The 14,106-nt window shown below is 40.7% G+C and overlaps 2 protein-coding genes across 2 annotated transcripts in view; both read left to right on the top strand.

Moving 5' to 3' along the window:
* The first annotated feature begins 2,742 nt into the window (after nt 1-2,742).
* rpf2 (ribosome production factor 2 homolog) lies at nt 2,743-8,904 on the top strand. Its single transcript, XM_029496375.1, has 10 exons — nt 2,743-2,850; nt 3,038-3,170; nt 3,890-3,927; nt 5,033-5,072; nt 5,164-5,245; nt 6,223-6,299; nt 6,866-6,965; nt 7,063-7,165; nt 7,457-7,601; nt 8,502-8,904. Exons 1-10 carry the CDS (start codon nt 2,828-2,830, stop codon nt 8,685-8,687), a joined length of 927 nt encoding a protein of 308 aa, XP_029352235.1. The 5' UTR covers nt 2,743-2,827; the 3' UTR covers nt 8,688-8,904.
* Nucleotides 8,905-10,155: 1,251 nt separating this feature from the next.
* slc16a10 (solute carrier family 16 member 10) overlaps nt 10,156-14,106 on the top strand; it is a 35,783-nt gene continuing 31,832 nt past the window's right edge. Inside the window, exon 1 of the mRNA XM_029496878.1 lies at nt 10,156-10,654. Within this exon, the coding sequence (XP_029352738.1) occupies nt 10,360-10,654 (295 nt within the window). The 5' untranslated portion in view covers nt 10,156-10,359. The remainder of the gene's footprint in view (nt 10,655-14,106) is intronic.

Raw genomic sequence — 14,106 nt, 5'->3', positions numbered from 1 at the left:
ACTAATTACTGACACAGAGCCTCACGTGAGACCATTAACTTGTGTTAACTATCCAGACTGTAGATCCCGAACCGTCTCTGGTTTAAGTTGAACACAAACAAACTGGGACCGATGCGTTTGAACAGGGAAAAACAAAACTCCCTTCACTGTAGCTGCTTCTCCAAAGTGAGTTCATGCAGTGGCTTAGCGATGGTGGTGAAATCTTCCACGATGCGTCTGTAGTAGGATGCCAGACCGACAAACTGACGCACCTCTGAGACGTTCCAGGGTGTGGGCCACTCTGCCACCTTTCTTACTTTCTCAGGGTCAGTGGCAATGCCTTTGGCAGAGATGATGTGTCCCAGGTAACTGACCCGCTCCCTGAACAAACAGCACTTGGACGGCTTCAACTTTAAGTTGGCTTCGCGGAGCCTGCTGTACACCTGACCGAGCCGCTCCAGCATCTGAGTGATGTCTCTCCCCAGGACAATGACATCGTCCAGGTACACCAGACACGTTACCCACTGCAGCCTGACCAGGACTCTGTCCATGAGTTGCTGGAATGTGGCGGGTGCATTACAGAGTCCAAATGGCATCACATTCCACTCAAAAAGCCCCTTTCGGGTACAGAAGGCAGCAGCTTTTCGAGCTCTGGGTGTCAGCTCCACCTGCCAGTAGTACCCTGATGTCAAGTCCAGTATGCTGAAGTACCTGGCGGTGGATAAAGTGTCCTGTATCCGCGGCAGGGGGTAAGCGTCTTTAATAGTGCGCTCGTTCAGGGGCCCGTAATCCACACACAGGCGTGGGCTTTTGTCCTTTTTGTGCACCATCACAATTGGCGCCACCCAGCTGCTGTTGCTGGCCTGTGCGATGCCTCCCTCTAGGCTCTGCTGCAACCTGCTTGTCCTTAGCCATTCTGCAGGGTTGCTCTTTGACAGGCAGCCCTGGTGTAGTGAGGAATTTGTGCTGGACAAGGCTGGTGCGGCCCAGGTCAGTGGGTCCGGTGGAGAAAACATCGCTGTAACACACCAAAAGTTCGGTCAGCCTCCCGCTGTCCTCTTCAGGGAGGTTTGCACAGCTTTCAGCATACAGTGCCTGCAGGTGGTGGGGAACAGAAACAGAGGTTGGGTGGGCATGATCCGGTCCTACTGCGGCTTTGGGGGGTTGGGGCTCAGACTCTCCCAGCACTTCTGCCGGCTGCAAGATGCCAGCAACAGCCCCCTTTCTCAGTGTAACAGGCTGTGCACCTGGGTTGAAGACTCTGATGGGGATGCCAAGCTCGTGCCTGCACTACAACATGGGCCACTAGGACTTTGTGTCTTTTAACAAAACTCTTGGTGGGGCTTAGCATGAGTCTCCAACACTGTCCTGCATTTTGTCAAGGTGGCACACCTTGACAAAATGCCCTCTAGCCAGCCATCTCGAGGGCTGGATGGGGGGTCTGGCTTTGGCAGGAAATGTCTTATAACGATGGAGGGATAACACATTTCTCCGTGCCCTGGAGTCTAGCAGAGCACAGACCTCAAGCCTGTAAACTGTCACTTGAACACACATTTCCTCCTCCTCTTCATTTCTAGCACTCACCACCACTTTCTCCGGGACCTGTGGTGGCCTAAGGTGGCATTCACTGCACGCTGTTTGAGCCGACGAGGGGAGGGGCAATTTCTCTGGAAATGTCAAACACCTGAACAGTTGTGGCAAACAACCTCCCCCACGTCCATTTTCTCTGGGCTGTCGGTTTTTTTTTTTAGTCGCCGCTGACGGGGAGGTTTCGCCGCCCTCTGTGGCGAATCGTTACGCCTCATAGTTGCTCCCTCGGGTGCCACATAACATAGCAGGCCATCACTTTTCACGTGGAGAGCGCAGCTCCGTTAGCCGCCTGTGTTAGCTCCATGCTAACTGCGAAGGGATTTGTGCTGCGACTGTGGTCGGCACGGTCACCGTTTGTAATGTGAACCACGTCAGCCCCGATAGTGTGCCTTACGTCCGTCAAAAACGGGTTCTTGCTCATATTTGTCTTAACGGTGTCGAAGTCCGAGCCCACCGCCATCTTGTCTCGCGTCGATCAATTACTGCTGCTGTTTTTTTTTGTTGTTTTTTTTTGGCCGTACAATAAATGTATCTCACTTGCAAAGGATTCCAGACGAGCCCCCAGTGTTAACTATCCAGACTGTAGATCCCGAACCGTAGTAAGAGGCCTCTGGTTTAAGGTGAACACACAAACAAAACCGGGACCGATGCGTTTGAACAGGGAAAACTGCATTTATTTCCGGTTCTGCAGAGTTACAGTCTTCTTACTTCTACACTGTGGGGAATTCATATAATATGTTTGAATCATAATCTGGTAGTGTAACAGTAAAGCAGAACTGCTTATGTAATCATGACCTTGAGAAAACTGCTCTGAACAAGAAAAAGGGGGGTGGGGGGACCCGAGAACTGCAAAGACTCACTGTCATTTGAAAGCAGAAAAACAACTCCATACTATGATAATATACCAGAAGTATAGAGGGATTCGGGGGTACAAAAGACTGGGACCTCTCAAACTCAACCAACTCAGATCAGCTGTTCTGAAACCGGATACTCAGGGTTTCCCATTTGAGATTTAAGTCAACTCACACTTTGTTGAACCTTCTATCTGGAATACCTCTCCGGTCTGTAGCGCCCCCACTGCACCGATTTGGGATGCAGCGTCAATGCGACACTAGATGGCGGAAATTGACACGGAGTCGGATTTGAACACTAAAGAAGAAAGAAGAAGAAGAAGCCAGCCGTTGTCTTCCGCCCCTTCATCTCACGTGGAAGAACATCGCGGGCGCTAGATTGTCGAAGCAAAGAACGGAGTTTTAGAATGACGCAGTTAGACGGTGTAATGTAAGTTTAGCGGTGTCTCTCTTTCCCGGTCCTCTCCGCTCTTAGCTTGCCCGTTCAGTGTTTAGCACGAAGCAAACGCTCCTTGGCCACAGCCTTGCCTATACAACACCACTAGAACAGACGGCCTATTTCTAACCGACAATGTGTTGTCCTTCTGACTGTTGTTTTTTTATGGTTGTGTCCACAGAAAACCAAAGACAAAGCGCTCTAAGCGTTTTTTGGAGAGCAGGGCGCCCAAACTGACCGAGGATGTAAAGACTGCCATGATCATGAAGGGAGGAAACACAAGTCAGACCATCACCCAGGCGCTCAAGGACCTGGTGAGTGAACTGTGGCCCGACTAAGTGAAGTGAACTCTCAGGACACATTATGAACCTGTTCACAAGAGTTTGTTTAAAAATCCCATGACTGTGTATATTCGGCCTGAGTGAAAGATTAATCTAGTGAAACCTGAGGGCAGATTTTGCAGAGAGTGTGTCAGCCTGCTGGACTCCAACATATTACTCCAAACAACAATTGACATCAGACCCCTGGAGTCTGTTTGTATTGCATTTTAATACAATATCTTACTCTGGTCTCTTCTAAAGCAGCACGAGGCACTGTCCCTCAATTCCTGTCCTCCAGTAAACCAGAACAATTTCTTTTACAAAAAACAATGTGATTCTTACAATTGATGTGGATTTAACTTGACCTACACTTTTGCGTCGCTCAACTAGAGGGATTTTTGTGAAATTAGTTTCACTTATTTCATCAGTTTAACTAGTTCATTGCCTTATTACATCACCAAGGCAGTGAAATGTTTCCATTGAAGGATTTCAGCCCATAAAAAGGAGACTGTCATTATTATTATTATTATTATATTTTTGCAATATAAAGGGAGATTGTAAAATCCACAAGTCATCAGAATCAGTTCAATGACTTCAATATGGAACTTAACATGTTTATTAAAAAAAGCTTTACTGTCAAGTTAAGAGACAAAATCATTGTAACTGAATCAGAATAAACCATAACCCATAATGAAACAAATGTCTCCCTGCAGTATTCCCTGAGGAAACCCCATGCTGTTGTGTACAAAAAGTAAGTGATAAAGAAAAATTACAAATGTTTCAGGTAAGTCTCACTTTTATTAAAACAGTATTCACTTTATCTGGAAACATTGCCCTTTCCCATCACAATAGAAACTATATATATATATATATATATATATATAAAAACAATAGAAAATGCAAGTAAAATCACTTAATTTTAAACTCTGCCTCATGCTGCTGGATAGAAAAAAACGATTGTCAAGCGTCTGTTTACTGTGACATTGATGTGAATTCAAATAGGAGTGTCAGGCTATATTTGTACAGTACATATCATTTTATGGTTCTGTTACAATTCAAGAATGATATTTAGCTCATCTAGAATCATATGTTGACTTATTGATTTGAAATTGATGCAGCAAATGAAAGAGTCAACCACTATGAAATAAATAACTGAATGTTTGACAGTGCAGCTGAGGATTTTCTTTTTATACATTGTTCATGTCAAGGAATCAATAATAAATAATTTAATAAGGATTACATCTTAATTCATTAAATACTCTAGGTTAGAAACCTAGAAAAGTCTGGAAAAAAATAACTTCATTGTTTTGTGGGCTCATTTAAGAAGCAGTTTATAACCTCCTTCTGATCATTACACCATAGATTACAAAATGTATGTATGCAACATCACATAAGATAGTAAGATAAGAAGTGTAAAAATTCATTCATTCATTCATCATCTACTGCTTATCTATTTGTGGGAGGTGCTGCAGCCAATCCTAGCTCACTTTAGGCAAGGACTGGGTACACCCTGGACAGGTTACCAGTCCATCACAGGGTCAACACAGAGACGAAGTACCACTCACAGTCACCTATGGGCAATTTACAGTCACCTAAACATGCATGTCTTTGGACTGTAGGAGAAATCTGGAGAAGTCAGTATAATCATGTAGTTCAAAATTATATTTTAAAGAATGTCTTTAAAATATGTCCACATGACATTTACATAACATTGTATAAATTTTAACATGGCTCAAGACAATGGGAATTCAACAAAACAAACATCTAAGATAATCCACATTCCAAAGTAATTCAACAGTGGCAATATTAAACTGATCTTTGCAAGAAGTAAAGTAAAATGCTTGTTTCTCTTTCAGGAAAAACATAACTCGGCCGTTTGAGGACTCGACGTCCTTGGTATGTGTGCAGGACCCTGGGGAACTGCTTTATTACAGTTGGTAGTTCATGTTGTCCAGGTCTTTGTCTAACTGCCTCTGCTCTATGTCAGGAGTTCTTCTCCAAGAAGACCGACTGCTCCCTGTTTCTGTTCGGCTCTCACAACAAGAAACGACCCAACAACCTCATCTTTGGTACATTCTCGTTAATGCAGTTCTGAAGGAAACACCCATACATCTTCTGTCCTGCAGTGGTTAACTTATTACTAAGATAAATCACCATGATATCTAATGCTAAAAAAACTTGCTTGTAAACTTCAGAGAATCAGAATAAAACTGTTCATTCAGATATATGGAAAAGCTAAATAATCATGAAATGCAGAAGGATTTATCACTGAATGAAACATAACTATGGAAATTAACCTCAGCACATATTCCATAATCCATACAATTCCTGAGAGTGGAGTTCTAACTCTTCTATAGCCCTACAGCTCGCAATAACTCTCTGACTTTGAGACTCTGTGAGCAGGGCCTTAAAATAGTAACCATAGCCCTGTTTTCTTTGATTAAAACGATAATTCACACGCTGATTAATATGTTATGATTTAAGCCAACATTTCAATCACACTTACCTAATCTCTGCTTGGCAGCAGGAACAGTCTAATGCCCTTTTATTTTATTTTTTTAAACTTAATACTAATTAGTGCTCTTATTTACAGCAGTTACACTGTTAGCCTGTCCTTAATCAGTCATGGGGACATATTTACATTTGACCTTGTTGATTATCACTTCTTGATGAAGCTATAACTGCAATGACAGCATATATTGCTCTGTCTAATATCAAATTAAGTACGTCATTCATGATTCTAACTATGTTGGTTACAATTTAAAAACTGTCACATGATGATCACATGCTATCTTGATATGTAAACCCAGGGTTATGAAACAGTTGATAAGCAGCTTTGAAAAGTTATACTGTCTGTTGAGCTTGATTTGTAGTAGAGGTCTCAGTTATTGTTGGGTATCTTGTCACACAAGTATCTTCTTCTTGTAAGTAAAGATGTCAGCAAGGAGGAAAGTGATGGTTGTCCAAAGCTCTGTGGTTCAGGGGTTAATGTCAGCTCAGATGGACTACAGGCCAAATTATATTGTTTCCCTTGGTTTGTTTGCAGGTCGTCTGTTTGACTTCCATGTGCTTGATATGATTGAACTTGGGATTGAGAAGTTCGTATCCCTGAGTGAGATCAAGGTAATGACTGTTAATAAAGCTCTATCTGTTATGCTGAAACCAACTGGGTGGAAGCTCAGTTGATTATAATCAGAAAGGTCCAAAACTCATGGCTGTAGGTGAAGGCTGGAGCAAAGATCAGCTGATACATCAAGAGCTTTCTCTTTGAACTCGCCCCCTTCACCACAGCAGTACAAGGTCTGCATTACTGCTGATGCTACGCCGATATGTTTTAACCTCACTTGAGATGAGAAGCAGTACTTTGCATTATTTGCTTAAATTCTGGTGGGACAGATCACACACTACCCCCCTTGATTGTCTGAGGAAAGGTCAGAAAACTTCCTATTCAGCTTTGCAGTTTAACTTTGAATTGCACAGGAACCAGTGTGGATCCACGACAGATGGCATCCATACACACTAAACATTAGAGAAGGTAACAGGATCCAATGACAAAACCTGAGCACAACAGCAAATCCAAATAGACCAAGGAAAGCCATAGTGACAGAGCTGTGGCTTCTGGGTTTTATTTCATACTAAGAACAACTTAAAATCCACCTAAAAAGTCTAATTTGTATTTTCTGTTGCAGGCAAGTAAATGTCCTGAGGGGACCAAACCGATGCTTGTGTTTGCAGGAGAACCATTTGATACAGTTAACGAACACAAACGTCTGAAGAGTCTGCTCTTAGGTACACATTTATTTTTAGTGGTGTTAAAACATTCATGTTATATTGAAACTATCCAAGTAATCAGTTAATATTGGTATCTACCATATTCTCTGCTCAGAATTCTTCAGAGGTCCATCTGTGTCTGCAGTTCGTCTGGCAGGTTTGGAACATGTCCTGCACTTCACAGCTCTGGATGGGAAGATATTTATGCGCAGCTACAGGTAGTGTGTGTTTGTCCAGGCATGAGTGTGTGGCTGTTTTTAATGGATCTATTGTGTTTTTTTTGGGAGCAACAGTATACAAGTGATGATAGGGTGGAAAGTCTTTAAAGAAGTTGTGTCCTCTTCAGGCAATGAAAGGAGATATCATCCGGGGCAGGTAACCCTGGTAAATTTACCAGTCTAACCAAGCTTGTGACCATCACACTTTAATCTTTTGTACAAACAGGCTAGAGGACAAGTCAAATTTGTTCTGTTTGTTGTAACCTCTGCTAACATTCAGCATAACCGCAGGTGTCTGTTGAAGAAGTCCGGGTGCCGGACACCACGGATAGAGTTGGAGGAAATTGGCCCGTCGTTTGACTTTATTTTAAGAAGAACGCACCTGGCCTCAGATGACTTGTACAGGTTGGCCCATAAACAGCCGAAGGCACTAAAGGTACAAAGTCATCATTGTCACAAACAAATTTTCAACTGTCTTTAATTTCCATGAGGATGATTTATAATGTTTTATAAAGGTTAATGGCCCTGAGACTTGATTCTTCCAAAGACACTGTCAACACCTGTTGGATTGTTTAAATCTCTTTCATACTGTCCACCAGAGGCTTGAAAGTGGCACAGCTCTCCTCAAGGGGACACTAAAGGACAGGACATATCATTGCCTGAATTTAAAATGGTTGTAGTGACCAAGGTAAAATGGCCAAAAACCTAATATTAAATCCACCAAAAATCAATACCAATTGAGACTGTGCAGCTGCACACTGAGTATTATGATCTTTAAGTTTTAACATTTTTATCCAAATGTGTCTGATAAAGTTTTTATTTATTTATTTTTTTTTTTTGGGGGGGGGGGGTTCCTCAAGACATTTAGATTACATCTGTTTGATGGAATTGTGCAACAGTAAAATTACTGTTTTTTTGATTGATTTGAAGATTGAATATTAATAGAAAGATTAATTAAGCTGTTACAGATGCTATTGGTATGGAGTGATGCTACCAGTATGTGAGTGATTGGATTAATATCTATAAAACTACTGAACACTGAGCATCACACTGACTGATTGGATTAACTAAATCCTAGAGTAATAACCAGAACGCTAAGGTGTTGAAGTTGAATGTAGTTTCATAAGAACAAGTCTACATCATGGAAAATAATACTTGAAGAGCCAGCTTCACAGAAACACAGTAACTGAGAGCAGGAAGTGTTGTTTTGCAGAGATGTCACTATTGCAGTAAAGTAGGTGTATTTTTTTATCGCAAGATGTTGTTGTTATATTGTCCCTGTATAAAAGGTAATTAATACTCGTGTTTGACAGACAGTTTGACTCGTGTTTTTCAGCCCAAAAAGATGAAAAACACTTCCCATGATGCCTTTGGTACCAAGTTTGGCCGTGTGCACATGCAGAAGCAGGATTTATCCAAGCTGCACACACGCAAGATGAAGGGGCTGACAAAGAGAAAGAGAAAAGTGCTCACTGAAGAACAGGATGCACAGGCACCAAAAGTGGCCAAAATAGAGAACTAATGTCTGAGTGTGGATGTTTGTTCTATTCTGATCATTGTCCCTCACTTTGGGACACCTTGTTTTTGGGACTACTGTGTGTTGATTGTGGGCAGCAGTTACTTTACATATGAGGTGCTACCAGAATACAAATCTATTACTTCTTTTCTTTCCGTCTTGTACTTTCTCATGTGACAGTCAGATGGCTCATTAACATCCTATAAACATGACTACCCAGTCATATGACGCATGTGTTGACTGATCAATAGATGTATTAGAAAATGAAAATCCACTGGCAACAGTGGATCTTTACGATCTTTACGATCTCTGGGCTTTTTCAGAATTTGAATGTAAAAACTCCTTACCAATGTTAATTTGGCTTTGCTCATAACTCCCTACTGTCACAGTGATATAGTCTCCATCTTTCTTCAGGCTTTGGCATACTTCATTTTCAATAAATTGGACAATAATTAAGTCAAATTGTGTTTATACTGTATCATGACATTAAGTTACTTTAAGGTATCAGTAAAGATGTACAAGGAAAAAAGTTTGTGGGAGTAATACCATTTAGTGGTGAGTGGTTTATGGATTCAGTACACAGGTTAGTGCTGTTTATCTGTTTTGTTTTGTTTTTTTTTTTTAAGGGGAATTTTGGATTCTGATAATTTTGAGCAGTAACATTGTTTCAGGAAATCAACTTTTTTTTTTTTCATGATAAAAGGAAACAAACAAAATTAGAAAGAAATATGTTACGAAGTCTCACAAAATATAGGATGCAATTAATTAAGGTCTGAGGGGGAAATGCAAATACTGACAAAGTAAAGGGAAAAAAAGAGAGAAACAGGAAGACTCTGGCTCTTGCCTTCGTGATCACCAGGTCTAAACCTACAGCAGGCTTGATGACAACGCTCTAAACCTCTACCACCACCAGGAGGGAATGGCTTGAGGAGGAATGTCTTCATCTCTCAAGTGGAGCTAAGAGATCTTGATGGATGAGCACATAATCACAACCTTTATGTTGGCTTGCCTTCTTATGACAGCTGAGCATTCCTTATACTCAGTAGATGAGCTCTTAAAATATTGAATTATACAAGATCAATGGGATAGTATTGTTTTGCTTTACTGGCCACAAATCACACACTTATTCTTCATAGCTTGTTTCACGAACTGCATCACAGCCACTATGCTGCCATTGGATTCTGTTTTACGACGACAAGCATATGTCATGTCCAGCAGGATATGAACGTGGGAGTCTTGGAGTTGATGGTTGTCCCGTAGTTTCAAACCATTGGGTCACTCGCACCGTGTCCACTTTGTAGTTCCGCTCACCCCAGTCACCCAAGTCAAAGAAAATATTTTTTGTATTGAAACAAACTGTCTATCACGGGGAAAATGACAGTATCCAATCAGCTATAGGATGCCCCAGAGCTCCGCCCCTCCTCACTGTCTATAATTTCGCAACAACAGCTTTTTAACAGTTACTGTAGGAACAGATGCTGCTTGACCGCCACACCTCGGACAGCGGTTTCAGGTCAATGGATATAACTTGTTCCAAACCTGAAAGCATTACTGCTCAGACGTTGGCTGTATGTGGACTTTCATTTAATTTAATTTATACCGCTGTCATTCAAGGAAACTCTTGGCAATATTCAAAGACGAGTAGAAAGACTGCTGTATACATTTTCCCTTCAAAACAATGACAGAAGGAAAAAACATAAGTGCAAACGAGGATGGGACACTTGCCACAGTGCCAGCAAAAGAGGAGGAAAGCCTGAATTCAGAAGTGACAGTACCGGAGCAAACAGAGGCTCCGGGAGTGGAGCAGGTCGAGTTTGTGCACCCAGAGGGCGGCTGGGGTTGGGTGGTCATGCTGGCTGCCATGTGGTGTAACGGCTCAGTGTTCGGCATCCAGAATGCCTTTGGTATTCTGTTCCTCTCACTCCTCCGGGAGTTCGGCTCTGAGGACGACGAGGACCTGCGCTTCAGAACAGGTGAGTGACAGGGACAGGGAGCGGGGGCCGCTCCGAGCCGTTAAACACTGTACCAGTATCAGCATGTGAACGATATCGTTTACAGGAATTGCTTGTTACCTAAATGAAAGTAATAACCGCTTGTTAATTCTTTCTGTTAATGGAGGCAATTGAACGTGTGACCACAATACATGCTGCATGCGAAAAAAAATCCCGTTGCTTTATTTAACCACATAAGGACTGACACCATTTAACCAAGGGCCAACACTGTAAGTCAGCTAACTTCAGCTAGCACGTAATATGATATGTTCCCAGGGAGAGAGGGGGAACGTTAGTCCTTGAAGTAGCTGCTGTTGAAGGCACGACTGTGGGGACGTGTACTATGACGCAATGTAACACCGTAATACTTAGAGCGGTGGCGCTGGTTTGTGTCTTTGACCCAGGCTTTGACTCAGAGGCTTCCCTCATGACTTCAGTGGAGGGAAGCATAAGGAAACGCCACATAGATTTACAGTAGCTGCCAACAGGGAACGTACCAACTCTCTTAACTACTCTCTCTGAGCAGTTAACTCAGAGTAAGCTCTGCTGTCACCTATTTGTTATATTCTTCTAGCCTTTTTTTTTTACCTGCTAAACAATGTTCAGCTTCTTTAGGTAAATTGTAGTTAGTGTTAGGAAGTGAAATGGTTGAAAGTGTTTTTGAGCCAGACAGCACATGGATGGTGAAATGAATGTCTCCATATTTCCTGGTCTGAATTAAAGTCATGGAGCGGTTACTGTACAGGACAGGCAGATATGGGTAAGAGTCAAAAGAAAAGATCACATGAGAATTTTTTTGTGTGAGTGGGAGACAGACTTAGCCCAGGAGTAATGACCACGTGTTGTTCAGTTTCTTGCTTCTTCCTGAAATTATTATTTTTATTTTATTTCAACCAACCTGTAGTTAGTTCAGATGTTTGTTAGGTGAACATATAAAAGTTCTGCGACAATGTATTGTATCGATAAGTAAAAGCATCCATTTTGATCTTTGCCTCGTAATTTGCTCATCTGAATCTGCAGACATCCTTCCTTTCTGATTTTAAAAGGAAAGTGATAGAGATCAGTACAATACTTTAGCAGTTTTCAACCGCAGGAGTTTGTACAAGTTGCTCAGACAGCTAAAGTGACCTGTAACTGAAACGCAATATATGAGATGATAAGGTTGTATTTTGAGAGACATACTTTATTTGTGCAAATCACAATAGGGGTGCTAGAGTCTTGTTTTATTGAAAGAGAAACATGTAATTTGACAGATCTTAAATTTGTACTAGGTGAATGTTCCTTTCCAAACAAAGTAACAAAATAGAGGCTTTGACAACTAGAGTTAGCATTTTTAAAACATTCAATTGCTAATATCTGTAATAATTTCTGCTCTAGATTCAGTAATGACTGAATCAGAGATGAGACAAATCTTTGACCCAATGTAATGTATATATTATTCTCATAAGTCCTTCAGACTGCATGTAATTCATGTAAAATTGCCTTACGTTGCATGTTTAGTAAGATTTTTTTCTTAAGGGGAGGAGAAATCATGGATTAATCTCTGTTAGCCCGAATGAAACTCCTGATCAGCTTCTTAAATGTTATGCTATTCCCATTATTACCAAAGATATTTTTTATTTGGACACTGTAAACTTTCTCTCTGTTTTTTGTTTGCTTTGCTGCTGAGTCCAACCTTTCTTTTACAGTTTTTTCTAAATACTACGGAACCTGATGTGCAATTAAAACTTTAAACAGCTGTGTTGCAGCTTCAATTAAATCTGAAATCATGAAGATTAAAAGACCGTAACTAAGTCATCTTTGTAAAATATATTCATGAGGTTTATTCATGATCTTGATTTTTATCATCTCTGATATTCTAATATGAGTAAAAACTCTATAAATAAAAGAACAACAAAATATTGCCTAAAAAAGGAAAGGTTTCATTCAGGTTGATGCTGTTGTTTCCCAGTTCTAGGTTTGCATATTTTATATTTTCCGTTCAACTCTCCAGATATATTTGAAATTACATATTATTGAAATGCACCTTTAAAGTTTTGCCCTTTTGTAACATTCACCAAGTTGCTAGGTTCGATTATATTTATTATTGAATTTAATTTTAATTCAGAAAAATTATGTTAATGGTCAAATAATGAATTCAATGCATTCACTTTACTAAGTGTCACATTAGTTTTTTGCATTTTATACACTGAAAGGTTGTTAAGGAAAAAAAAATATCATGAATTACTATTGTCAACATCATGGTTTGCTGCAAAAACAACCTGTGATTGGTCCAAGTAGCACTGATATAATTTAGTTCTGCTTCTTTTACTTTACTTGTATTAGCTTGCAAAACATTGACGGAATCGTCCAAACTATCCAGTCAAAGGAGATATCCTGACTGAGGACATGGACCTCTCACATCTGCATACCTGCTTTATCTGAATTTTGCAGCCCTTCTGCCATCCACATTATCACATTATCACTGCACCCTCCTGCTTGTTCTCTCCATGTGCTTTGTACACACATAATTCTGCATTATAGTTCTTTTATGTAACAACCCCATGATATAACTTTTTTGGTTTCTGATTTTATCAGAAGTTAAACCTTTCATTCATTCACATTGAGATGGTTATACATGCCTCATTCCTGCTAAATTGGATTACTGCAATGCCCTTTATGTTGACCTTATCCAGGCCGCCCTCTCTTGGATGCAGCTGGTTGAAAATGCACCTGTGCGCCTGTTGATGCAAGCACACGAGTGAAAGCACAAACACCAATGCTAGCATTGCTTAATTGGCTCCCTATTAGTTCTCCTATTAATTTTTAAATCCCTTTGTTCATGTATAAAGCTCTTAACGGTCTGGCTCCACCTTACCTCACATAACTTCTGCAAGCATATATACCTCCACGATCATTGAGCTCTGGCAACAAAGCTTTCCTTATTGCCCCCAAATCGAGGCCAAGACACTGGGGAGACTCCCAAAGTATGGAACATGTTTCCTTTGAAGTTTAGTTTTGCCCCCATGTTGCCGGTGTTCAAATCTTATTTAAATAGCCATTTATTCCCAGAGCATGTATGAGAATTTTCAGTCTGTGTTTATTTTGTGGGTCTGTTTTAGATTGGATTTTTTTTACTTAATTGTGTGGTTTTACTTAATTTTTAAATATGTAATTCTATTTATTGATGTACAGCACTTTCATCAACAATTTTGTTTTTAAATGTGCTATAAAAATAAAGTTGGACTGGATTGGATAGTATCTGCTGTTCTCCCGCCCTCATGAATGAGTTTGTGTCAGGTACAATCTAGTGTGGTTTGATTCTACTTGTTTATTTACTCTTTATTGTTTTCCGTTTAAAGCCAAATGAGTAGTCATTTTCTGGTTTGCTATTTGAGGATCCACTACAGGACTTCATGTCTGTCAATGGGAATGAAACAGGTGGTTACACACTG

Source organism: Echeneis naucrates, chromosome 24, assembly GCF_900963305.1.
Source record: "Echeneis naucrates chromosome 24, fEcheNa1.1, whole genome shotgun sequence".
NCBI lineage: Eukaryota > Metazoa > Chordata > Actinopteri > Carangiformes > Echeneidae > Echeneis > Echeneis naucrates.
This window is presented reverse-complemented; position numbering and strand designations above follow the sequence as displayed.

Bases quoted from the DNA above. Each gene is read 5' to 3' on its own strand.
- rpf2 (XM_029496375.1), top strand. From the start codon at position 2,828: ATGACGCAGTTAGACGGTGTAAT. The intron at 2,851-3,037 runs GTAAGTTTAGCG...TTGTGTCCACAG, and splicing joins ACGCAGTTAGACGGTGTAAT to AAAACCAAAGACAAAGCGCT. The intron at 6,966-7,062 runs GTACACATTTAT...TTCTCTGCTCAG, and splicing joins TCTGAAGAGTCTGCTCTTAG to AATTCTTCAGAGGTCCATCT.